The sequence below is a fragment of the Diadema antillarum genome, unplaced genomic scaffold, assembly GCF_040938485.1.
Source record: "Diadema antillarum isolate AM-2024a unplaced genomic scaffold, OU_Dant_1.0 scf00000157, whole genome shotgun sequence".
In the NCBI taxonomy this organism is placed as follows: Eukaryota; Metazoa; Echinodermata; class Echinoidea; order Diadematoida; family Diadematidae; genus Diadema; species Diadema antillarum.
The window spans coordinates 1,125,001-1,150,521 of record NW_027271046.1 but is presented as its reverse complement, the minus strand read 5'-3'; the positions used below and the strand labels follow the sequence as shown (position 1 = coordinate 1,150,521).

The 25,521-nt window shown below is 38.2% G+C and overlaps 1 protein-coding gene across 1 annotated transcript in view; it reads left to right on the top strand.

Annotated features, from left to right (window-relative positions):
- The first annotated feature begins 1,867 nt into the window (after positions 1 to 1,867).
- The window catches only part of LOC139722130 (cohesin subunit SA-1-like), a 40,914-nt gene continuing 17,260 nt past the window's right edge, over positions 1,868 to 25,521 (top strand). The window contains exons 1-20 of the mRNA XM_071633449.1: positions 1,868 to 1,945; positions 5,092 to 5,190; positions 5,642 to 5,660; positions 6,815 to 6,928; positions 7,452 to 7,625; positions 8,108 to 8,312; positions 8,788 to 9,013; positions 10,094 to 10,217; positions 11,012 to 11,190; positions 12,493 to 12,709; positions 13,803 to 13,917; positions 14,413 to 14,516; positions 17,295 to 17,390; positions 17,903 to 18,052; positions 18,694 to 18,834; positions 19,474 to 19,544; positions 20,380 to 20,548; positions 21,131 to 21,380; positions 22,209 to 22,351; positions 23,425 to 23,526. Of these exons, the coding sequence (XP_071489550.1) occupies positions 5,102 to 5,190; positions 5,642 to 5,660; positions 6,815 to 6,928; positions 7,452 to 7,625; positions 8,108 to 8,312; positions 8,788 to 9,013; positions 10,094 to 10,217; positions 11,012 to 11,190; positions 12,493 to 12,709; positions 13,803 to 13,917; positions 14,413 to 14,516; positions 17,295 to 17,390; positions 17,903 to 18,052; positions 18,694 to 18,834; positions 19,474 to 19,544; positions 20,380 to 20,548; positions 21,131 to 21,380; positions 22,209 to 22,351; positions 23,425 to 23,526 (2,688 nt within the window). The 5' untranslated portion in view covers positions 1,868 to 1,945; positions 5,092 to 5,101. The remainder of the gene's footprint in view (positions 1,946 to 5,091; positions 5,191 to 5,641; positions 5,661 to 6,814; positions 6,929 to 7,451; positions 7,626 to 8,107; positions 8,313 to 8,787; positions 9,014 to 10,093; positions 10,218 to 11,011; positions 11,191 to 12,492; positions 12,710 to 13,802; positions 13,918 to 14,412; positions 14,517 to 17,294; positions 17,391 to 17,902; positions 18,053 to 18,693; positions 18,835 to 19,473; positions 19,545 to 20,379; positions 20,549 to 21,130; positions 21,381 to 22,208; positions 22,352 to 23,424; positions 23,527 to 25,521) is intronic.

Here is a 25,521-nt window from a genome sequence, read left to right as displayed (position 1 = left end):
ATGTACTTATACCTTGCAAGCTATGATATCTCAAAAGCATTATCTTTCAGCAAACGAACCTTAGATGTGGGGCCTAAACATGCTTGGAATGGTCTACCAGAGTTTTTAGTCACTGCTTGGCTGTTTAACCATTAAAAAATGATCTGCTGGGGCTCGTGAACACTTTATTTTCGTCTCAGATCCACCACGCACAACACACTTCTAGTTGTAGAAAACCTTCCGAATCGCAGTTGATTCGACAGGAGACCCACAGAGCTATCTATACCTTTCCTCTTCTACTTTTATACAGATGGTGATGATGGTGATGATGATCCGAGGGACATCGATTTTATTTGTGGTGCCACTTCCGGGTTTCATCAGCTGACAAGCAAAAACAAAACAAAACAAAACAAAAACTTAACCACATTTTTCTAGTGCAAAAAAAAAAAAAAAGTTAGGGACCGAGCCCCCTTCCCCCGGTTGCACCGGCCCTGATGTTTACCGTATCTAGACAGTTATTTTGACCCTATTCATAGAGATGATTCAGAGTGCATCTCTTTGTGCGTTCAGACGTAAATTAACATCACTTTTTGGAGTGATTAGTGAGGTGTTTTAGTGTATAAATATCCAATAAAATCGATGATCGTGCACTCAGCTTAACAATTTGTCCTTTTGACTTGTTGTACTATTATGTTTGTACGTACTGTACGCATATACTGTATCACATATTACTGTGTAAATGACTTAATTATTTCATCATCGTGGTTGTGCCTTAATACGGAAATTACTGAAGTTCTCCTTTTTTTTCTTCTTTTTGATATGAATGCTCATTTTGGTCAGTTTCAATCATTTTCAACCTCCGCAATGCTAAAACTCATATTTCCCGGGGAATCTGCAATTCCTGCAGACTTGAACTTACTTTTCGTGTAGGCCTAGGTATCCGCCATGTTACTCTCTCTCTCTCTCTCTCTCTCTCTCTCTCTACCACCCTTTTTCTTTCTTTTTTTTTTAAATCTGTAGTACTTATCCGCACGACCGTTAATGTAGACCTATTTTTCCCTGTGTATTTTAATAAGATGTGTCTTGTCCATTTTATGTCTGTTGTGTTACCATTAAAAGGTATTGTTTATTTTGAGGAATATGAAACAAAATTTTCTCTCTCTTCTTTCTTTAAAATACAACGAAACAAACTCGACTGAAAGCTGTAAAATATTATCTTGTATATTTTATAACTAAACCACCAAATCTCACTTTCTTCTTCTTCTTCTTTTCCTTTCTGTTATCATCATCACTATTATTATTATTATTATTATCATCATCATCATTATTATCATTATTATTACTATTATTATTATTATTATTATTACCATTATTATTATTATTGTCATTATTATCATTATCATTATTATTATTGCTATTATCATTATTATTATTATCATTATTATCATTATTATTATTGTCATTATTATCATTATCATTATTATTATTACTATTACTATTACTACTACTACGTGTACTGCATGTACTACTATTATTATTATTGTCATCATGATTATCGAAACCTTTATTAGTACATGATGTAGTATGCAGTGTACAGTTGAAGTAGTAGAAGTACACGTATTGCTTTACTTGTATTTGCTTTTACACTGTCGACATACATGCACTTTTGTTACACTGCTTTTATTGTAGTATTTTTATTTCCCTCTCCCCCTCTCTGATCTCTCTCCCTCGCGTGGTATTTTGGCCAACGTTGAGGGCAGCAAACACCACTAATAAATAGAAGAATGGTATCCTTTTTTATCCACATCTTTGCGCTGTTTATTGTTAGATGTTACACTAAATCCCAGTGAGTACACCACTCCACGACAAAGCTTGTGTAGCAGACAATCTCGCGCGAAAGGTGGATTTTGAAAAGGCAAACTCTCATATGTTTTGCTGATTTTCTGCAACAAAGTCGAGCGCTCTGGTAAGTTTGTATCATGTATCAAACTAGAATTTTTCTAAGATTGTTTGACATTGGTTCTTGGGTTGAAGAGTGAATTATGAGTGTAAATTCTATGTCACTATTATTTTGATCGGTCGTGCTCAAATGCCTCTTGACTGAGCTTACTACATGTACTTGCGTACAGATACTTTGACTATGTACAGGAGGGATAGGGAGCTCTTGGTACTAGTATTTTAACCTCGCGCTCGCTACTACTCCAGCGCCAGGCAGGTAGCGTAGCCTTGCTGATCTTTTGAGTTATGGATTTTAACCACATCGGCACCCGCATCAAGTAGTACATCCTAGCTACATTACATAGAATATACCGATACATTGTACTACATTTAGGCCTACCTGTATAATACTGTCAATAGATAACAGTTGCTAGACGATAATATTTTTATTTTTACCTATTTAGGCCAGGCCTGAGCTGAGCTGAGGTGAGTCGAGTCTGCCCTGCACTGCACTGACGTGAGGTGTGAGACTGGGAGGTTCTGGGCCCCATTTCATAAAAAGTTGATATGATTGCAACTCTTGCTGGAATGACAATTTGCTGTCATGGTAATGACAATAATCCAGCTGTTGGATTAGCTGTTGCTATTGCCATTGGTATTTGTCATTCTACTAAAAGTTGCTATCCTAACATCTTTTATGAAATGGGGCCCTGGTAGTGGTTGAAAGTTTGATGAGGTGACTTCAATAGCAGATGTTGTAATGGCCGAAGTGTCTACTCACCTGGTGCGCTTCCCGTCAGTGGAGAGTGCCTTGCCCGGTCACTGTATCCCGGTATAGGAGACAAACAGTGCGTCGAGGTGGTTTCGTCCAGAATAGCTTCTCTCTCCTGGTTCAAGCTCGGTCTCCGGTCCACGACATCTCACGCTTGCTGGTCTGTGTCGTTCAGACAATACATATACGGGCACATACGTGCACCTGTATGTGTGGATATGAGTGCCCTATATAATCATATGTTATTTCACTACACAGGGGTGAAGTCTTGATGCCTGGTGATTGCCTGTTGGTACCGCTCTCTTGAACAGTAGGGGATTGTGGTTTATTTTGTTTAGTCATTGTTCCCATTGTGGTTTTGCCCAGTGGTGCATTTCCTTACCACGGTACACCATAGCCCGACCAGACGCTGTTACTACGCTGTGCTACGTATCTACGTACAGCGACTGGGCTGAGTATAGTTAGGTACACCACTTCTTTGTCACTGATCATTTCTTTTGGCCTGTGCCATGCCACCCAGAAACATTCGGGGTTTGGTTTTGACAAATACCTTTTGAGGTTGGTGACTTGGCTTTAAGGATTTTTTGGCTATAAGTATGAGTGCATTTGTCCTGTTTAGCACTGGTCATCATCATCATTCTGATGGTTTGCTGTGTTCATGTCTTCAAGAGTGAAAAATTCTCTATCTTCTTCCTGGTGTGAAATGAAATCTTCTGGCTTCATAGCATGCAAAGTTTCCAGTCTTTTATTAGCAAAATGAAGCATTATATCCAGAAACGTTTTATCTTGCAGCCTTTTCACTGTACTCAGATATAAACTTGTCAATTAATGAGTTTCATTTCATCTGCAGTGATTGGAGGGTGATGCTTCATACTTTCTTTTCCACACTCTTTCAACTTCCTTAACAATGCCTTGAGTGCCTTGTTTAGAGAAAATTCTTCTGCTATGATGAAGTCGACATTGCAGGAAACCAGAAAGTGGCGCTGCAATGCCAAGCGAATGGAATACATCGACCTTGCTGATTAGTATTCTCCTTTCTTGTTTCTTGCACCCGCATAGACTTGGGACAGTTCATCCAACTCATAGTTCTTGATGTTTTCAAAGTTGGTCTTAAACTGCTGGCAAAAGTCTAAAAAATACAGAGAGCCTGTATTCGATTTGCTTCTTGGTATTTAAACTGTCAGTAAAGTTAATGATCTCCTGCAGTTCCTCCTCCATTATAAGATTAAATCTGGGTTGATGTGTGTTTACAACTATGCTCTCTCCGCGACTAGAGGTAGCCATGTTCGTTTACATTTCACGGTTGACCAATCACCTAAGTTCATTTTGTCCATGCACAAAATTGCATGTAAAATGAAGTGTATGCGTCGTCTGTGGCGATACCCATTTTATATGTATGTGAAAACCTAATTCTCCTTCTTGCAAAGCGAAGATGCCATAAATGGTGGAAAAATTGTACTGTACCTGTAATGTTTGGAATTAATCAAGTGAAGTGGAATGCGATATCATCTCATACACTAAAATATGCACTTCTGCCAGTAACAAATGATTTAGTGTTAAATGTACAAAACATAAGCTTTATTTTGAGAGGAGTGGAGGAATCAAGTACAACATACAGTGTAGGCTTAGACCAGCTTTCAATTTTAATCCCCAAGAAATAATAATATTCATTTAAACATGGACAAGACCAAACACACATCACAAAGACTTAAACAGAAGACACTACAAAGGACAAAACTAGCAAAAGGCAGAACAACTAGGCAAATTAATGTAATGTGTTAATCCTTATACATAATAATAATTTGATAAAAATAATCATATAAAGCAGAAAAAAGTTGTGAAATTGCCAAGTATTGTATATATTTCTAACATGAGTAATGGGTGAAGCAGTTGGCAAGAAATTTAGACAAGATATGAAGATACAAGTACATAAGAATGCAGACAGCAAATTTTTTAATATACACTGTCAGTAATATAAACCGTTTAAATATGGGCTGTGTGCATGTTTTTAAAGGACATGGAAGTAAATGGCACAATTTCCCAAAGAAAAATATTACAATACAAAATATGAGGTAAAATCATAGTATGATGGATAAAGTGTTTCTTTATACCTACACTCTACTCATAAAATGCAGACAAATTGGTGATGAAAGTGGGCGTGCAGTAACTCTGTTATGCATCAAGAAAGTGCATCAATAAAGTGCATGCCTTCTAATAATAAATTGAAATCTAAAACTGCTTGAAATGCTGATCAATGTATTACATCAATGTCACTTCTAAAGTTTGTGTTACATTTACAAGTAATTCTTTTGATGTAAATTTGTGTGAATGAGTAGTTTCATTAGTTTCTTCACATTATTGCCGTAATTGACATCACTGAATGATTTTCCCTCCAATGGCAGCCAACCACCAATGATGCCAGCAACGCGAGGTGGGCAGCGAGACATGGGTGACCGGTCTCCTGCCCAGGAATCTGACTTCACCAATGCAGAGAGCACTCAGTAAGTGACCAACATCTACATGTAGACATTACCTCATCCATTTCCATATCTTCTCACACGTAGACAACAACAAATCTAACCTGGGAAATTCCATGCTTTCCATGACTAGAATTATATTTTCCACAGTAAAACCTTTTATTATTGTGATTTATAATTATAACTTCCAACAATGATATCTCCAGTGGCAATAATCTATCAACTTCTTACCCTGTTAGTTGCACTGTTGCTATAGTTGATAGAATATTTTTGGATTTTTTCAGTATGGCAGTAAACTAAATGTCTTGATTTCCTATTCATCTTGTTTAAGTTTAGAGTGTGAAAACACATGCACTTTGCCCTATTTAACATAGGTTTGTAATATTACTGTGCACTGTGCAGGGTTTTTTTTTCACTGCCAGAAATCACTTTGAGCAAACTTAATGTTGTTTTCTTTATTTTCATTTCTCACCAGCTCTGATGAAGGTGGATTTGTAAGTATCTCTTTTATTTAAAATTCTTTTCTTGAAAAATTCCTTTATCCTTGCCACCTTATGCCAATAACTTTTCCTCAAGTTTTACAGTTGAACTTATGTATCAACAAGGACTGATACAGTAGATACTCTGGATATTTAGTGCTGCAAGGATGCTGTGTTTTAAATAATGATTTTTTTTTTCTTCTTCTGATAGTTTTAACTGTTTACAAAATGGAATATGATGTACAGGAATATGTTCTCCTACTTCATATTATCATTATTGTCATAATGATAATCATGATGATGATAATAGTAATAATAATGATAATGATAATAATAATAACAATAATAATTATAATAATAATAATAATAACAATAATACAGGGTACTTATAATACGCCAATTCCAAATAACCAACATGCTCAAGGCGCAGAAGAAAACGTGAGTTATGAAGTTCAAAAATCATCACACAAACATGCGTATGAAAATGAATGACACAATAATGATGATGAAAAAAACTCAGAGTATTGATAGTATTACTAGTTGTAGTATTTAAACTAGAAGTAGTATGTGCACTATCAGTGGCATGATATTTTTTGTTTTCCTTTTTGCATTCCATGCATATCTACAGTCAGCAGTGTTGATGGTGAAAAGTAATGTTTGTTACACATATGAATATAAGCTTATATTGTTTGAAAGTTATGCACAAAATTTGCAGCCTTATAAATATAAATTTTGCATCTGTAATTATAAAAAAATGCAAATAACTTCAAAACGCTTTTATTCTCTCTATTTTGTAGGCATAATAACTTGTGAATCAAGAATTGTAAGAACCATTCTGTACATGGTTGAATTCATTCTCTAAAACCACTGCAGTAGGTACTGTAGGTATTATTCCTTTTTTTGAGAAAAATATGAAAAAAAGCAGGAAAAAAGGTTATCAATTTTTACGCCTATGAGACGATTATCATTCCTGTTCTGATACAGGTGGCAATATTTTTGCCAGCTGTTGACTTCATGTATATCAGTCGACTTGTGAAATAACACTTTGCAAAATATATGGCATACTGTACAGTACTTATCATCAAATGCTTCATACCTCCCACTCATTTTGAAGTATAATATATGTATATATCTTTAATGTTGAATATCTCTTTCCTGTGTATGACCAGCATGGCAAGAAGGCCAAAAGGTTCAAGGGCCGAGGTCGTGATGATGACTCCGAGACGAGCGCGGAGCCAGTCACCATGTTTGAGATCGTAAGGCATGGCAAGAGTGCTCTGCAGGTAACTGATGTATTTTCTGTACCATCTGATTAATTAAATGCCTTTTGGGATATCTTGCTTTGTTTATCTAGTGTTATGTTTATCCTGGTAATAATCATTAGCCATATATCATATTTTCAGTACTCACTCTTCTTCTTGTTGGATTTTAGTGATTCCAGTAGGATGATTTCAGGGGCAGATTTCTACAAAAGCTTGTAGGAGAATGTTAAAATTCTGTTCAGTTTTTGTCCACAAATATGAAAATACTTCAATCCTGTGTTGGTGAAGAGTGTATTATCTGCGTGGTATGGTGAGTGATGTTCCAAAGGTACTTTGGATGTATGTGTATTATGGAAATAAGAAGTGGACAAAATTAAATTCAGCATAAACAGGCATAAAGAAAGTGTACTGATTGACTCTTGGCTAGTGTGTTACGGATTGTTAAAAACAAATGGTAGTATGCATTGTATGTGTGTTTATTTGATTGACACATAGTATAAATGCAATGTATGACCTCTTCATCATGTCCATGCTGCTATTCCAGACCGTTGTGGACGACTGGATTGAGTCATACAAGAACAACCGCGAGGAGGCCCTTCTGGACCTCATCAACTTCTTCATCCACAGTTCGGGATGCAAGGGAACCGTTACCGCGGAGATGATGACCACAATGGAGCACAGTGACATCATCAGGAGGATGACGGAGGAATTTGATGAGGTCAGCATCCACTGAATATTCATGTCCAAAATCATAGGTTGCCATAAAAGTCATCGTAGAAATAATGTGGTTTCTGGTATTGTAATGGTATATCTGTGCTGCTCATGTCCTAATCAGATACCAGTTTACAGTGTTTCACATTGCTTCGCTCTGTGCAATATATTGGTCATCTGCCATGCCATCATTAAACTGACCCAAACTGAACACTCAGTGATGGAAAATTGTCAACTTTGTGTGAAAGATATTACTACTAGAAACACATTACGGTGCTAAGGTGTACATGTATGTAATTGCATTGCACTGGAAGTGTATGAACTAAACTAGCAAAAGTTCAAAGGGAAAGTGGATGTAAGAATTTGCAGATTAATTCACCCACTGAAGATAAAATGTTCTTGCATAATTATTGATTATTTACAATTCAGTATTTGTTACATGCATGCTCACATTTCATTTCTTTCCTTTTCTTTTCTGTTCTGCTTCAGGAAAGTGGAGACTACCCTCTCATCATCTCGGGCCAGTCTTACAAGAAGTTCCGCAGCAGTTTCTGTGACTTCATCAGTGTGCTGGTCAGGCAGTGCCAGTACAGCATCCTGTATGACCAATACATGGCGGACAGCATTATCTCACTCCTGACCGGACTTAGCGACTCTCAGGTCCGGGCCTTCAGACACACCAGTTCCCTGGCAGGTTGGTTTACGTCAAAAGATTGTAGATATGTAGGAGAGATAGAGGATCGAAGGGTTAAGGGACACACTAATTATGTGTGTGTGTGTTGTGTGTGTGTGTGTGTGGGGGGGGGGGTGTGGACATGTAGTTTCTTGGTAGAGCAGTTTTGTACTATAAGGATTAGAGTCCTGAAGAGGGGATTGAATGAGTTTTCAGCATTAGGTGGTTGAATGAAGTAGTATGTGGTGATAAAGTACACACCAGCTCTTCTGGACATTGGTGTGCATTAGAAGCATAAAAAAAGTAATGTGTAGTGAGTTTGTCTACAGTATATACTATCTTGGAACTATGACTGCGCCCTCTTGTGTGATACATGAGGGTGACATGGGGTATGAAAATGCTGTGTTTTACACATTCTGTTGATGTTAATGGGAGTTTACTGGCCTTTTTCTTCTCCTTGTCCCTTCCTCCTCATTCTCCTTCTTCTTCTCAATAGCCATGAAGCTAATGACTGCTCTTGTAAACGTGGCGCTGAACCTGAGTGTGAACCTCGACAACACGCAGCGGCAGCACGACGCCGAGCGGGCCAAGCAGTCCTCTAAGCGGGCCAGCGAGCGCATTGAATTCCTCATGGCCAAGAGACAGGAGATCATGGAAAACACGGAGGAGATACAGCAGATGATGAATAACATCTTCAAGGGCATCTTTGTGCATAGATACAGGTAATTTTAACACGTAGGAAGATTTTACTGCCTCCACCCGATAGGATGCAGGAGGCATGTTTTCAGGTCGTTTCTCTGTCTGTCCTTCCTAGATCTCATTATCACAATTTGACAGAGAGAGAAAAAAAAAAACATTCATGAGATATTCTTGGTGCTTGGACCCATGTAAGTTTGGTGTTGCTGCATTGATCAGACTTTTGGCAAAATCCCTCATGGTCAAAAGTTACTGTACTTTGATTTTCAACTGTCATTTTCCACCAGTATTATTTCAGCTAGGATTGTGCACTAGTGATCTTGTAAAAGATACTACCAACACTCACTTGCCTGTCAGGACTAGATAAAAGGTGAAGAATCGATGTCAAAGGTCACATAGATTTGACTTTTAAATGCCAATTTCTTGCCATAAATTCCAATAGTCACTTGTTCCAATATTGATGTTATTTTGTGGAATGGAGCAATGGATTGGAAATACTTCCCAATTGCAAAGACGCCAATGAACTGTACCTAAGTGTAAATAATTGGCCATATACTTGAGGCAGACATACTGATTGTATTTAATGTGGAGACACCCAAGTTGACTGCATGTGGCAGTCAAATTGCTGTAACTTTGATGAAGCTTTGATAAAAAGGAATCATCGCATAAAGATCTGAGAAGGCACTATAATGTCGAGTTGTTCCAAAGAGTGGTTTTGTTGTTGATGTTGCTTTTATAAACTTACTATCAAATGTCATACTGTAAATGCACAAATTTTCATGTATTTTTGGCTCCTTCTGGATAGCGCAAGTTCTAAAACCTGTGAAAATATCTTCACAGTTTTCTCTGCATAACTTGAATGGGTTGACAATTATGCAGTGCGAATTTAGGAACCTGCGAATATGTTTTTGAGTGGCTGAGCGCGAAAAATCAATCGCGCGAAAATATTGACATATACAGTACATGTATGTATGTCTTGGGCACGATCTCAAAGAAATCCTGCTCAGTTATTCAGTTATTGTGATCGTTTTGTATTAATGAAAGTGTTCTGTAATGTAGAATGATCAACTAAAGATCCAATATCGTGTCTTCAATACCGTTTACAGGGACACCCAACCAGAGATCAGAGCTATTTGCATGGGAGAGATTGGAGTCTGGATGAAGAGCTACAGTGAGATGTTTCTCAGTGACAGCTATCTTAAGTATGTGGGGTGGACCCTGCATGACAAGGTATACTCTTTTCAGTGATTGTAATTTTATCAGCTAGATGTCAGATGAGAGTGTTTTGGGGACTATTAATAATCTAAGGTTTTGAAATGAATGGCAAGATACATAGTGTAGGTACTGCAAACCTGGAGAATAGATAAGACATGCAGTTGAGTGTGTGATTTGCAATTATATGTTGGATGTTATATACTGTTATAGAGTGTGAAGCTGTATGACAATGGACATATTTGTCATATCTCTTCACCTAATTGGAGACATTATGTCCATGTACATGACTGTAGGGTGTTGTTTGTGTTCATTGTACCTGTCATTGAGATGTGTTATTGTGATTTGAAATGTGTTAGTATTGTCATGATTATTTTAGTACAATGTAATGCCAATGGAAATAAATTTCTATGTTTGGCATGGACCGATAAAGATGAATGAATGAATGCTAGTCCTCTTTGATACACCCTCTAAGAATGCCCACCAAAATAAGTATATCAAAAGCATAAGAAAGCGAGTCCTTCAAAATTGCAGAATTGTGTTTAACTTATGGCCTGATATATCAGAGAGAATATTTAAAAATCAGAAGTTTTTTGTGCGCATGAAACTTCCACGAAATTTCGCGCAGAGCCAAGATTTGCAAAAATGAAATACATGTGAAAGTTTTTATCTGCACAATGCGTTGAATGCCAATTCATCACAGTTTCACGCTACGGAAAAAGGCTGTAAGCTCCAATTCACAAAAATTTCATGCTGCAAACATTTCTTGTTTTACAATGTTATAACATTTGTTTCATCTATGTCTCTCAAAGGTCGGTGATGTTCGCAACAAGTGTCTTGTGGCACTCCATGCCCTCTACGGCAACCCAGAACTGGTCCCCAAACTGGAACTGTTTACGAATCGATTCAAGGATCGCGTCGTCACCATGACGCTTGACAAGGAAACAGACGTGGCCGTGAATGCCATCAAAGTCGTCACACTCATATTGAAGTGAGTACTGTTACACTAGTTTGTATGTATCCCCACAAAAGTAGCCTTCCACTAAGTCAGATGCATAACTGTAGCAACAGGCGCTCAAGCTGCCATCAAGACATTTGACATTTTACTGTTAATGCTAATAGAGATTAAAGGCAAGTTTTAGCTTTTGACCATGAACAATCCATGCATTTTTTCAATTGCTAGCATCAAGTCATTGTGCATATATATTGATTTATATTCATCACATGAATCCATAAAAATTTTTACCTGACTTGCCTTGCATAGTCATTTACAGTACGAGTTATGCTTTTTGTTGATATTGCCAACATTTGCCACTTAATCCTATTTTAACTGGGCTATTTGAGACCAAGTTTTTACTGGGGGGGGGGGGGGGGGTCAATTTGACCCCCCCTTCAGATCTCGGCCGCCGATCGTGCGATCGCCGCGAAATTTTGCCTAAAGATAGAACCGGATGTCAACTACAAGATTACATGGTCATACAATAGAAAAATATTGCCTTTCTATTTTTAATAAATTAATTATGCAAATTTATGCATGAAATCATATTTTCACCTATAACTCCATTAAAAAAAACTGAAGGATTGCTAAATTTTTGTGTCAGAATTCCTCAAGACACATCAAACAATTTTCTTGTAAAAAAATAGCACAATCAAGATCAATTTCTTTTGTTTTTATTGTTTTGTTAATTTCTTATGTATTTTATTGTTTTTTCGACCTTTTGTTTTCTATTGTTTTTTTGCCAAAATTTGTTGCAGGCACTTTTTCAGGCTTATCTACACAAGAATTGATTGATTTCGATGGTTAAAAGTTGAAATAATCTAATTTGTATCAATTTAACCAAAAAACACAATTTGCATTGGATTTGCACATGATACCATGAATTTGAGCTGTTTCTGGGTTGACATGCATATGCAAAACATTACGTAACTTCAGAACGGTGTACCCGGACGTCGCAAATTTGGTCTCAAAATATGCGGGAGACTTCAATGAAAAAAGTCATGAAACGATGCGGCAAAATTTTTGCGCATTGCGGAATTGTGGCGCGAAACGTCGAGGGGGGGGAGTCAATTTGACCCCCCCCCCCCAGTTAAAATAGGGTTAATGCAGACAGTGGTCCAGTTTTCAAGTTTTCCTCTCATGTAACTGGTTTTTATAGTCAGGTTTTGAATAGATTCTTTTTCTCCTTAGTTATTAATTTTGACATCATAGAATAGGCTGTACTTCTGATTTTTGTTAAATCTTACCATTTAAATTTGAAAAAATCTAAGTGAGTGACCTTTGACGTATGCACAGGTACAATGAGGACATACTGTCTGCGGAGGACTGTGAGAATGTCTACCAGCTGGTGTACTCTTCCAGCAGGGCTGTGGCCCAGGCGGCAGGGGAGTTCCTCAACGAGCGCCTCTTCAAGAGGGAGGACCTGGAGAGCGGGAAGGTGAAGAGGACTAAGAGGAGGAACATCAACGCCCCCCTCATCAAAGACCTCGTCCAGTTTTTCATCGAAAGTGAGGTAGGACAAGGATGCTGGTATCATCGTATCCTATTTATTTTCCACAATAGAGGTACTATCTTTTTGGATTTAGATCTTTCATGTGATCTCTATATGTCATTTCTTCTTTGAATGTCTGTTCTCACACAGACCAGGAGAGGTCAAATTTGAAAGTTGCTCTCAGACACATAATCATTCCCTAATTAATTGAATATCTTAATCTGAACTTTCAGGTGCTGGTTGATTGCAATGCATTGCAAACATTTTTACTAGTTTCTGGTCTTTCATTTATTTTGATACAAATTCATGTATCTCGTACTCACATGTGTCTGTTGTAATACTTTTGAGGTGTAAATAGTGTGTAGGAAATTTATGTGTTTTATTAGGACAGTCCTCAAAATAATGTGCAGGATTTTGTGATGTAGATCATTATAGAAAAATTGTGTTTTACAGAAATGATATCTGACTGTGTAAGAGAATTACCTTCTTCTTCTGCACAAAAAAAAAAAAATGCAGCCTTTTATGCCTATATTTGGAAAGCACTTTGCCAGGAAAAGGAAATACAGTCTGACCTCAGTTAGCTGGACCAGCAGGCATCCTAATAAGGGATCTGGCCCACTAAGAAGATATGTGCTCAAATATGGCACTTTTTGGCCCATTCTATGGTGGTACAACTGTATATACATGTTATCAATTTACCTAAACTATGATTAGTTTCATAGTATCGTCATGTATCCTCATTCAGATGATAAAGCATGATATGAAATGTGGATAGAATATCCCTTCTCATATGTGTTTGTTTGATTGATACTGACCAAGAATAATATTGAGTTTGTGACTCATGTTACTGCTGCTGTTTGATACCACTGCAGAGCACTATTAATTTCAAATTGTGTGTACAAATTTTGCAGATTTTTGTTTAAGTGTCACTGATAAATCATTCACAGAAATATTGAGGGTACAATTTTCAAAGATTTGGCACCGAAAGTGCAAATGAAAACTTAAAAAAAATTGTAAGGCAGCCCATTTCTGGATAATGATAGATCTGTATAAATGATGGCCGGATAACTGATGTCGGACATTATAATATGATGTACCATGTCTGTGTGTATAGCTCCATGAACATGCTGCCTACCTTGTCGACTCTCTATGGGATATCAATGAGATGATCCGAGACTGGGACTGCATGACAGAGCTGTTACTGGAAGACCCAGGGAGAGGGGAGGAAGGTGAGATGAATTTCCTTCTCTTTTATTTCATGTTGTATAGAATATACAGAAGATTGTGAACTCACAGAGTGGTCTCTTCAATATCATCTTTTGCATTTCAACACTACATTGTATGCAGTAATCATATGATAGGTAGTTCTCTGACAAAGTACATGTAGCTGTCCCTAACTGCACATCAAAGGGAAAAGGCTTAAACAGAAGTAACAAGAAATGTATATGTACCCAAATTTGAAGTCGGAAACTGACCTCACACAGTCATCCTGCATTTTACTCTCATAAAATGTTTATTTACCAAAGAATCAATTCTCAGTGTTTTAGTTGTACATTCGTATTATTTTCCCCAAGCCTCTTGATAAATGTTGTTTTGATGATAAAAAATATCTTGAACATGGTTTCAGAGGTTTCATTATGCAACAGAGAGAAAGCTTGCTCCAAGGAATTATGCTCAGTATTATGTGTATACGCCATTTGATGCTGGACCTTTTGTTTTCAAAGCCTTTGATGACCGCCAGGAGACAGCATTAATTGAAATCATGGTCAGCGCTGTGAGGCAAGCAGCCCTTGGACATCCTCCGATTGGGAGAGGTTCTGCCAAGAAGGTGGGAAGCTTTGACAGCTCTCTGCTTTTTACTTACTTCCTCACTGTCTTTGATTTTGTCAATATCTCCCATTATCGCCCTATTTCTGTGCAAAGATTGCATCTGTGTGTGGCTGTACATGGTCATCTGAGTCTACATTGATGTAAATGATGTAATTATTGAGGTATCTTTTACATTGTAATTGATGTAGTTCGAGTATTTCACAAGCAGTGTATTTACTCATGTTTCTCTATTGATTGCTGGCTTTGAGAAAACCAAGATGTTGAAATTTGAACAGAAAAGTTTAAGCATGTGCTTTTACTGAAGCCGTATGTGTACAGATACAGTATTATGGTAACATGCTCATAAAACCACAAGGATGAATTGAAACCACATCATGTCTCCATCCAGAATGAGCTCTGATTTAGCCAGACCTAGATATGAGCCCAGACCACAACAGAGGCATTCATATTACTGACTAAGCCTGTCCTGATCCCAGACATAGCATGACCAAGACCAAAACCATAACCCATATTACACCCAGGTAGAGATATTTGTACTTGTGGCTTACGTCTAGATTGAGTCCGTATTAGACTAAGACCACACCCAAACTTTTGCATTCATGCTGGTAGTAAGGACTGACACAAACCCAGAATCGGCCTGACCCAGACCTCACACAGACCTAGGCAGCGTTTATCAACTTTCCCCTGTTTAAACGGCTTTCAAAAGCCATTTCCAAAGCCCTTTCCAAAGCCGTTTCCAAAGCCCTTTAGAAAGGGCTTCCAAAATAGTTGCGTTTATCAACTCTTCGCGAACACAATAACTGGCCTGTCACTGCACAGCTGCATTGCGCAATTCGATCCGAGGAGAAGAGGTCATATAAGGCGTGCATTGTTCGTAACTGCAGTACAATACTACAAAGCTGTTTCAAAACAGCTTTGCGTTTATCAACTTCAAAAGGCTTTTACAAACAGGTTTCTGAAAACCTGTTTAGGAAACCTGTTTGGAAAGCCACAAATTTGTGGCTTTCGAAAAGGCTTTCCGAAAGGGCTTTCAAAACAGCTTTGCGTTCATCAACTCGTAAAAATTCCTTGAAAGCTGTTTGGAAAACCTGTTTCTGCCAAGAAAAAGAGTTGATAAACGCACCCTAAGACATTTCATGCAATTAAATCTGATCTGAGTCCAGACCAAGTATCAACGTAGCCTAAACTAAATGACAGTATGAATGAGGTACCAGCAGCTTGATTTCTGAATGTGATTTTCTCAGTGTCCATAATTTTTATGCCTCCGCAACGAAGTGGCCGGAGGCATTATGTTTTCGGGTCGTCCGTCCGTCCGTCCGTCCGTCCGTACGTCCGTACGTCCGTCCGTACGTCCGTCCGTACGTCCGTCCGTACGTCCGTCCGTACGTCCGTCCGTCCCGTTTTGTTTTTGTCGATATCTCAAGAACCGTGTGGTGGTTTTACATCAAACTTGGTATGAGGGTATATCCTTGGGGGATAATACTTTGTGTGGATTTTAGGGTCACAGGGTCAAAGGTCAAAGGTCACAGGTTATTTTGTGAAAAAAAATTTGAAATTTCATGTTTTTCTCCATATCTCGCAAATGGTTCAAGGTATCTTCATGGAACTTAGTATATATGCTTGTACTGATGGGCAGTGATTATCTAGGGAAGTTGGGGTCGTGGGTCAAAGGTCAGGGGGTCAAAGGTCAAGGTCAACTCCTCAAAATATCACTACTTTCCTTAGAATGCAATATGCCTGAAGGTTTTTTTTTTTTTAAACTTGATGTATGGCATGTATTACCCAATATATATTTTTGGGGAAGTTTCTTGCCAAAAGGTCAAAGGTCAAAGGTCAAAGGTCAAGTGAAAGTGCTAAATTGCACTTTTTCCTCCATATCTCGAAAGTAATTCCAGGTATCATCATGAAACTTACATATTTCTGCATGTTCAACCTAACAGTGATTCTCTTTGGAACTGTGAGGTCAAAGGTCAAAGGCCAGGTTTAGATAATGCTATTTTCCCATTTGATACTGAAATTATACTTTTCCTCAATACCTTGAAAATTACTCAATGCATAAACTTATAAAAGGGTCAAAAGTCAAGTAAAAATCATCAGTTCCCCAAATACCTGCACTCTGACATTTTAATCATTCATCCAATTGAACCTAGTTCTAGGAAAGTGAACATTCAGCACATTTGTGTCAAACCTGTCCTTTTAATATTTTGCCAGTTGTGTGAAACTGTCATCACACATTGTCAAGACATTGTACTATAGACCTATTAGGAGAACCATGCATTATGGCGGAGGCATATCAGTAGCCGTAGCGATATGTCTAGTCTGCCATATAATTTTCCCATGAGACAAGGCAATATTGTGTGCATTATTTTGCATTATAGGATGATGGAGTTATCAAATGATCAACTGTGAGCATACGCGTGACCAAGCATTTCTTTTGCCTAACTCAAAATTTTACTTATGATTGGTCATTGGTAAAGTATAATGACTGGTCTTGACTGGTCATTATACTTTCACTTCGCAATGGTGACCAAGCGAGATTTTCATTTCATAAACTGGTGATAAGGATAACTTATCAAATGACAAGGATCTGCTTCATTAGTTTATAAAAACGAATGATACACATTTTGTTTAGGCATTAGTTTGACAACCCACACTCTGTTTCCATGAAAAAAGTCCAAACACCCTCAGCTGTTGCCTGTTAGACTGTTCTAAAAGTACCTTGTGTGAGTAATTCTTACTAAAGTCCTCACTGATGTGTTTTATTGTATATTTGTAGTCACTTCTAACCAGTAAAGAGAAGAAGGTGGTGCAGGAGGACAAAATGAAGCTCACAGAACATTTCATCACCAAGCTCCCAGAACTACTTGCCAAGGTATGACTGCTGCAAGAAGCAGAATGGTGGATATATCACAGAGACTTGCCTCAGAGTACATGTACTGGAATAAATCATGGTTTATGATCATTTCCATATGGGTGAGATCACCCTCAACATTTTAATATGCCCTTTGTAGCAATCTGTCGACTTAAGTGGGTTCTTCTTTGAATTTGTAACAAAATTGTTTATGGAATATAGCTTTAATAAAACTTCTTTTCTAATGTTGTATGCAGTTTGATTATATTTGCCATGGCAGTAGAAGGCAAGCTGTTAAGTCATCACCCCATCTAATTTGTGTGGTAGTTTCTACTTATATCATTGTTTCCACTTCATATTCTGAAACTTTTGAATCTAAGGTCAGATTTTGATGAAACCTCAATTACTTTTTGTTTGATTTTATTTCTTAGTAGCCATTTTTAATATGATGTTGATTTCACTGTAAGGTCTTTACACTATCCTCTCTTAGAGCTCTTTTTATTTGCCATATTCCCACATCTCCCTGCATGCAGTTCAACACCGACTGGGACAAGGTGGCTAATCTTTTGGAGATCCCCCAACACTTTGATGTCGAGATCTACACCACCAGCCGGCTGGACAAGCACCTGGACTCTCTGCTCCGCCAGATGAGGGATATTGTGGAGAAGCACACAGAGTCTGAGGTGAGACTACACTGGGCGGGTCAATCTTGGTCAGCAGGGTCTGAACTCTCCTTCAAAATGGGGGCACAGCAAATATGTGTTTCAACATTGTGCTCAGAAACTGAAAAATGTATGCCATCAGAGTAACAAAAATTAAAATAAAAAACCATGCACACACCTCTGAAGATAATCTGAATACCAGGGTATGCAAGTTTGTATCCTACACATATTGAATCAGTGATTGTTATCACACCCCTACAACACAGTGGTGGCAAAGGTAGTGCCAATTTGTACCATTCCATCCAATCTGCTGATTTGTAGTTACTTCTTTTTACCATAATAAGCTTCTAATAACCCAAGAAACTCCCATGAAAGATGGTGTATATATATGCAGGACCATCAGACAGGTATGTAGGATTGGTTGTCTGTGCTGCATGATCAGTGTTAAAGGCATCAAAAAAGAAAAGTTGATTAGCTGGTTAATGAAGGCATCTTAATTATTCTTGATACCAGGGCAGTGTTTCATGAAACTTGTCAATCACTGACTACTGTTTTAAGCTACTGAAATCCTTGCATCTGATTGGCTGAGAGGAGATTCATTGGTGAAAGGTCACTGACAAAACACTTTCGATGACATCCTCCCCCTGCCCCCCTCCCCCCAGGTGCTGGACGCCTGTGCCAAGACTTATGAGTGTCTGCTAGGGGAGCAGTTCAGCACAACGCCCAGGGTGGAGGTGGCGAGGAGTACGCTCCTTGACAGTGTGGCAGAGAAGCTCAAGAGGAGCATTGATGCGTACCTCATGGTGAGTGTGGCAGTTTTTTATTAGTTTTATTCCATTTTGTGTTCCATTTACCAATTGACATGAAGTGTTGAAGCCCTATACCTTCAAGTCAGTGCACTATTTTGAAGAGGTGGGCAGTTGAAGGTCGATTAAAGTTGAAACTAAATTTCTGTATACATTGTCGTGAAAAAAAACCTTCTGCACTTTGCATAGTTCAGAGTTTGTGTAGTTAAATGTGAATGAATATGAATTATGTAGTTTGATTTTTTTAGAAAACTGTATCTACCATATATTTGGGTGTTTTTTTTTTTGTGCATTTTGGGTGTTATTAGCCAATTTAACAACATGCAAAAATATTAACTCAAATCCCAATATGAGTGTAATGTGCACACATATCATTCTCTGTTTTTTACTGTACTTCGCAATCGCAGATATATCCACTTCCAAAATTCTCAAAAATTCTTTATTTGCAAAAATTTGACTGGCTAAATATATGGTGTATGCAGTATATCTTTTTAGTAAGTATCGATAGTAAGATTGTCTGTGAAATGTTAAGCATTTGTAAGTTGATACTCCCTGTCATGATTTCTGCCCCTATTTTCTCTCACAAACTTACTCCATAACTCATGACTGCATTTCATCCCTTTTCTCCACCAACAGTCACAGAATCCAACAGAAGATGAGATTTATGCTCTCTCATCAAGTATTAGAAGAATTACCTCCTTTTACAGGTATTTGACTATTTTTTTTTCTCACACTGCATGATAACATGATATGAAAAAATATTCTGGAAAACATGTGATTTAAAAAAAAGTTTTATTTTACTGATAGAAGGGCAATTCACAATGAGAAGTAGTAAGAAAACGTTATGTTGTTTCTTTTATGATTTTGTAAGGATATCCATTATGTACAGCAAGGAAGTTGGTAACATACCTTTTGTATTCACTTTACATGACTGTATTAGCTGGGCATTTCTTCTGTTTATATCAGCCCTGTCGATGCTAGGACATGTGTATAGACACTATATGTCTGATAACAAATACATGATTATTATTTAGCAGAGCGCCCTATCTCTGCAAGCTATGATATACTGTATGTGTCACATGCAAGTGATATTATATAATACACTCATAGTTCCAGTCAGTGTGTGTGTCATGCACATTCAAAGTTTGAATACAACAAGTCTTTGGAAATGATAGGTTTGATGTCTTCTCCAGTTGATGTAGGCTTTGGCATATTTCAGGTGTACTGTAAAAGTGGATATTTTCGTGTGAGTAATTTTTTTTGCACTCGGTTGGGTAAAATTAATTTTGCATGTTCTTACTTCCACGGAATCAGGACATTGATTACTGGAACATATGGCATGCAAAAATACTTGAGGGCATATATTTTTATGGGAGCTTGTGGTTGCGCGAAATGTGCAAAAATTTCCACACTACGAAAATTTCCACTCGTACAGTAATCAAAGATAACAATCTTGCTGGCTTGTGTGATCTTCAAATTGACAAGATTTATTCATTCTTTTTTTTTTTCTTGTTCCTTTTGTCCTGTTTTGCCTCTCCATAGCTGCCACGACTTGACACCATGGGAGTTGTATGACTCCCTGTTCAGTCTGGTCAAGCGATGCAGTGACCGTGGGACAGCCCCAGACCAGATCTTCACCCACGCCATTGCCTGTTGCCACTATGGCATCATGTGGAACATGTCCAAGCTGGACAACCTGAATCCAGAAATGGTGAGAAGGATGTTCCCTTACCCCTTCTCCCATCATCCCCCCCCCCCAACCATCCTTCTTGTGTTACTATGACAACCTAATGCTTTAAATGTAGCGTTACCTGCTATGCACTACATATGAATTTGTATTTTTTTTCTTCTCCCTTCCATTTTTTTTTCATTTTAAAACATATATCTTTCAGCAGAGCATAAACTGAAAAGGTTGGCGTGTGTTGTTGGAAGCTCATGGTTTGAATAATTATGTGTCATCACGTCCTTGTCAGATGTATGTGAAATTCTCACTCCTCCTGTCTTTCTCTCACCCTCCCATCTCATCTTTTCCTCACACTATTGCCTATCTCCATCTATCTGTTCATTTGTCTATCTATTTATCTATTCATCCACCCATCAATCTATATAAATTTATATCTATCCATCTGTATATCTATTCATCTGTCTCTCGTATCTATCTATCAACCTACCAATCTATCTATCTATGTACCTATCTATTAAGCTCCATCTATTAATCTATCTATCTCTTTATATCATCTTTGTTCAATATATCTCTCTAAAACTCTTCTCTCCCACGCCTTCTGGTGGCCAGTCGGACATGAGGAAGATCAGGAAACAGTGCAGCGAGTTGATCAAGACCTGTTCCTCCCTCCTCATCGACGGCAGCGAGCAGATCCGGGAGGACGCCTTCACCACCATCTGCGACCTGATGGTGGTCTTCAGCCGCCAGCTGGCCATACAGAGCGCTCTCACGCCGCTGGTCTACGAGGCCAACCTCAACCTGCAGACGCAGCTGTCGGACTTTGTGCAGGAGCATGTCTTCGTGGAAGAAGATGATGAAGGTGAGAGAGAAGGACAGAGCGCCCTAGCACGAAATCCACCTCAAAATCAAAGTTTTGTTCTTGACATAATTTGACAGAGTTTTGAAAGCTCTCGCATGTGATGAGATCATAATTTTTGTGATTTTTCACACCAGCAAGAATTAGGGCCCTTCTGCTGGGCAGGCAACGGGAGGATAAGATGTTAAATAATCTGCTGATTTTGAGTTCTAACATTCTTCTCCAATGTGAAATCTGGTTTAAAAGTTTAGTGATGCTTTTGTGTTTTCCTTTTAGTTAAAACTGCTGTATATCGCATATATTTTGTGAGGTTTTTATTTTCTCGAAACCAGTGAGTTGGATGCTGTTTGTGAATTCAAAAATTCACAACAATATCAACTTTGACTCCAAAATAAATGTAATGTGCACACGCAGACATGCTGGTATGCAGTACACAGTACATGAACAAGGTGCATGATAATACATTTTAGTAGGCCTTGGCGCTGGCATACCTACTGTGCAAATGGATGCACACACTTCCAACTTTTTCTGTTTACTGCTGTACTTCATTATTGCAAATTCATCCACTCACAATGTTATCAGAAAGTCCTAATTCATGAAATATTAGACACTACTTTTATAGCTTGTCCGATAACTGTCCGTCTCTGTACAATTTTCCCTTTAAGGTGCATATTAAGTGCATATTAATTGTATTGTACTCCTTGCTAGATAAAAGTACCATGGTAAATGCAAAATGTGTATGATTGAAGAGCATAAATGTGGCAGGCTACTGTGCTGTGCTGCAGTCATGATTCATTTTTTGAACATGGTCATGCCGCCCTCTGTTGACAGAAGATGAAGAGGAGGGGGACGACTCCCACAAGATCGAGGTCCTCCACAAGAGGCGCAACCTCCTGGCCTCCTTCTGTAAGCTGATCGTCTTCAGCATCATTGAGATGAGGAACGCGTCGGGCATTTTCAAGCACTACATGAAGGTTAGTACACCAATCATCTCAATAGCTGCTTGGGTATGGTTCAGTACATTAGACAAATGAATCTTATTAATCATGGTTGTAAGAATGTTCAATTGTCTTTTGTATGATGTGGATTTACACAAAATATATTTTGTTTCCTATTAATAATTTAATTGGCAGTGCATTCATTTATTTATTTATTTTTTTTTTTTACATCAGATGTAACAGTTTCTACAGATTTGATACTAGTCTTTGAACAAACTAAACATTTCACACATCATGTGTATCCCTATTGATATGTATGCAACTGAAGGTGGCCTTGAGCTTAATTGTCTCATTATTTCTGATGACCTTTATTCCTTTTTAGAGTGATATGCTGAATGTTAGATCAAACAAGACACCTTTTTTTTTTTCTGGTAGTGAGAGGAAAAAAAAGTGAATCCAGTTGATTTTATTCTCTTTCTTTGCTGAAGATGTTCTAAAGTTTATTTTGACTATAAGAGTGTATTCTCTCATGTTTTAGTTGAAATTGCAAGAGAATGTGATGATGCTGAAGTATGTATTTGTTCCTTCAGCTGCCTTTATTTCAATGAAAATATTGCAAATAAGGATACTTACGTGTGTATGAAGCTGCATCTCAACACATACCAAGAATTGTACTTATGAGGATAAAATAAGAGTGATCTGTTGTACTGAAGTGAAATGTAGGTGTGAAATTACTTTGTGATCACTTGCACTTAAAACGAAGACAATTTGATTGCACAAGTACCATACTCTCCCGATATTCTTTATGAGTCAGGTAACTCTCACTATGGTCCGAATTCACAAAGGTGGTTTAAATTTAGGCCACAGTTTATGCAAATTTTTTATTGCATAAATACGATTGACAGATTGAGTACGCCAACAGAAGTCCAGTAACAAACACATGTTGATACGCGCATGTCAAAGGTACGCTTATTTCACGCTTATTTTAGACCATGGTCGAAATTTAAACCATGGTTTAGATTTGAACTACCTTCATGAATTCGGACCTCTATGTCAGTCAGTGCCCAGTTGAAGATGTAAGTAGCCAATGCTAACTTCATTCTTTTCAGTTTTATAATGACTATGGGGACATCATCAAGATGACATTGGCGAAGTCGAGAGAAAACAACAAGATCAGCTGCGCACGCACTTTGGGTCTCAGTCTCACGCAGGTCAGATATAGCCTTGTCACTTTTACCCATCGAGTTTCGGGAGAATTTTCTTTGACAGATATCATCTTGCCATCATTAAAGTGTCATCTCCGATTTTCACTGTTTATCTTATAGTGGGCAGAAAGAAAAGTAGTTGGAACTGCCTAAATTAATTAAGTCAGCACAAATTAGAAATAAATGTACAATAATTTGTCAATTTGAGGGAGAATTCAGTAAAAATCTTCTCAAATACACTGCCAATTTAGAATTTAGCAATTAAGAGGCTTTTGACAATTATGCAACCAAAACAATTGTACGTGAAGAACAACAAAGGGTTCACAAAGAAGAAATTTTCTTCCCTTCCCCTATGAAATACTAACAGTGGATGGTAAAAAGTGTACCCACTTGTAATAATAAAAGGATAAAGCAGCAAACTGTAGAAATATTGTTTCTGGGACTTCATAGCTTAAATCTCTCTGCATCCCTACCCACCCCCCTCCCACATCTCCCAATACCTTCTTGCTTCACCCTGTATCACCCTCATCAAATCAGGTCAAGATGTCTATCTTCAGTGTCTCCAGGTCTCTATATCTCCCTTGGGCATTTGATTGTAATCTGACATCTGTACATACTTAGTGCTCATTGTGGTAATTTGATATCTCTGGACTTTTCCATCTCTCTACGACTCCGCCCCTTTATGCCAGTCTTTTTAACCGCAGCCTGAAAGCCACTGAGGTCAGACAAAGAATGCTCTGATGGAGGGGGGGGGGATTTCATGAAGTGTTTTGTCAGTGATTTTCACTGACAAATTTGCTCGCAGCCAATCAGACGCAAGGATTTCAGTAGCTTAGAAGAGTTGTCAGTGCCTGGCAAGTTTCACTAGAACGCTGCCCAGCTGTTCTGATCTCAGTCTCCGTGATTCTCTCCCCCCCCCCCCCCCCCCCCCCTCGTTATTGTTTACCATTCTGTGCTGGTGGTTAAGGTTTGATGGGGTCCCTCACCTTTCATCTGTCTGTCTACCTCTAGCATCTATTCCACCCTCCCTTTGTTTATTGTACCCTGTGTACGTCAGCCAAACCCAGTTGGTCTATTTTTCCATTTTTCTCTCTGTTTCTCACTTGTATGTAATTGGACACAACTCGCCCATGTTCTATAGTGTCTAGACCCGTGTTTTTGTCTCTGTCTGTTATTATGAACAGATGCCCTAATTCTATTCACTCTCTTATACTGTGACTGCTGAGTAATGTCATGTCATTTTATTTCGCTGCTGAACAGTTTTCTTATTACGTCTATGCTGTGAAATATCCGTGGTAGTCACTGTAAGATTGAGCCTAAAAAGGAGACAAAATGAACATACATTCATTTGTGTTTTGTTAACAGAGATATATTAGTGATGGCAGGGGACATCATGAATAATTAGAGATGTTAATATTTTCAAGTATTTCCTATTGATAATGATATGATTTGCTGATCCACAGTGAATGTTGCCGATGGAAACAATTTGCTCGGATGCATCCAGTAGCAAGAAGGTTCTTTGAAAAATCAAAATTTTATATTTTGACAGGTAGATCTACTACAGTTATGCTTAAATGACCCACATGTCTTCACTTAGACAATGTTAAAGGACTAAACTAATACCAATGCTGCTCTTGAAGGTACTGTCTACCTTTGGAAACAGTGATTTTACAAATGTTCAAGATATCACATTTGATGCATATGTGTAGGTCTATTGTATCACAAAACATCCTACCATATGATTTTTTATGCCTCCGCAACGAAGTGGCCGGAGGCATTATGTTTTCGGGTCGTCCGTCCGTCCGTCCGTCCGTCCGTACGTCCGTACGTCCGTCCGTACGTCCGTCCGTACGTCCGTCCGTACGTCCGTCCGTACGTCCGTCCGTACGTCCGTCCGTCCCGTTTTGTTTTTGTCGATATCTCAAGAACCGTGTGGTGGTTTTACATCAAACTTGGTATGAGGGTATATCCTTGGGGGATAATACTTTGTGTGGATTTTAG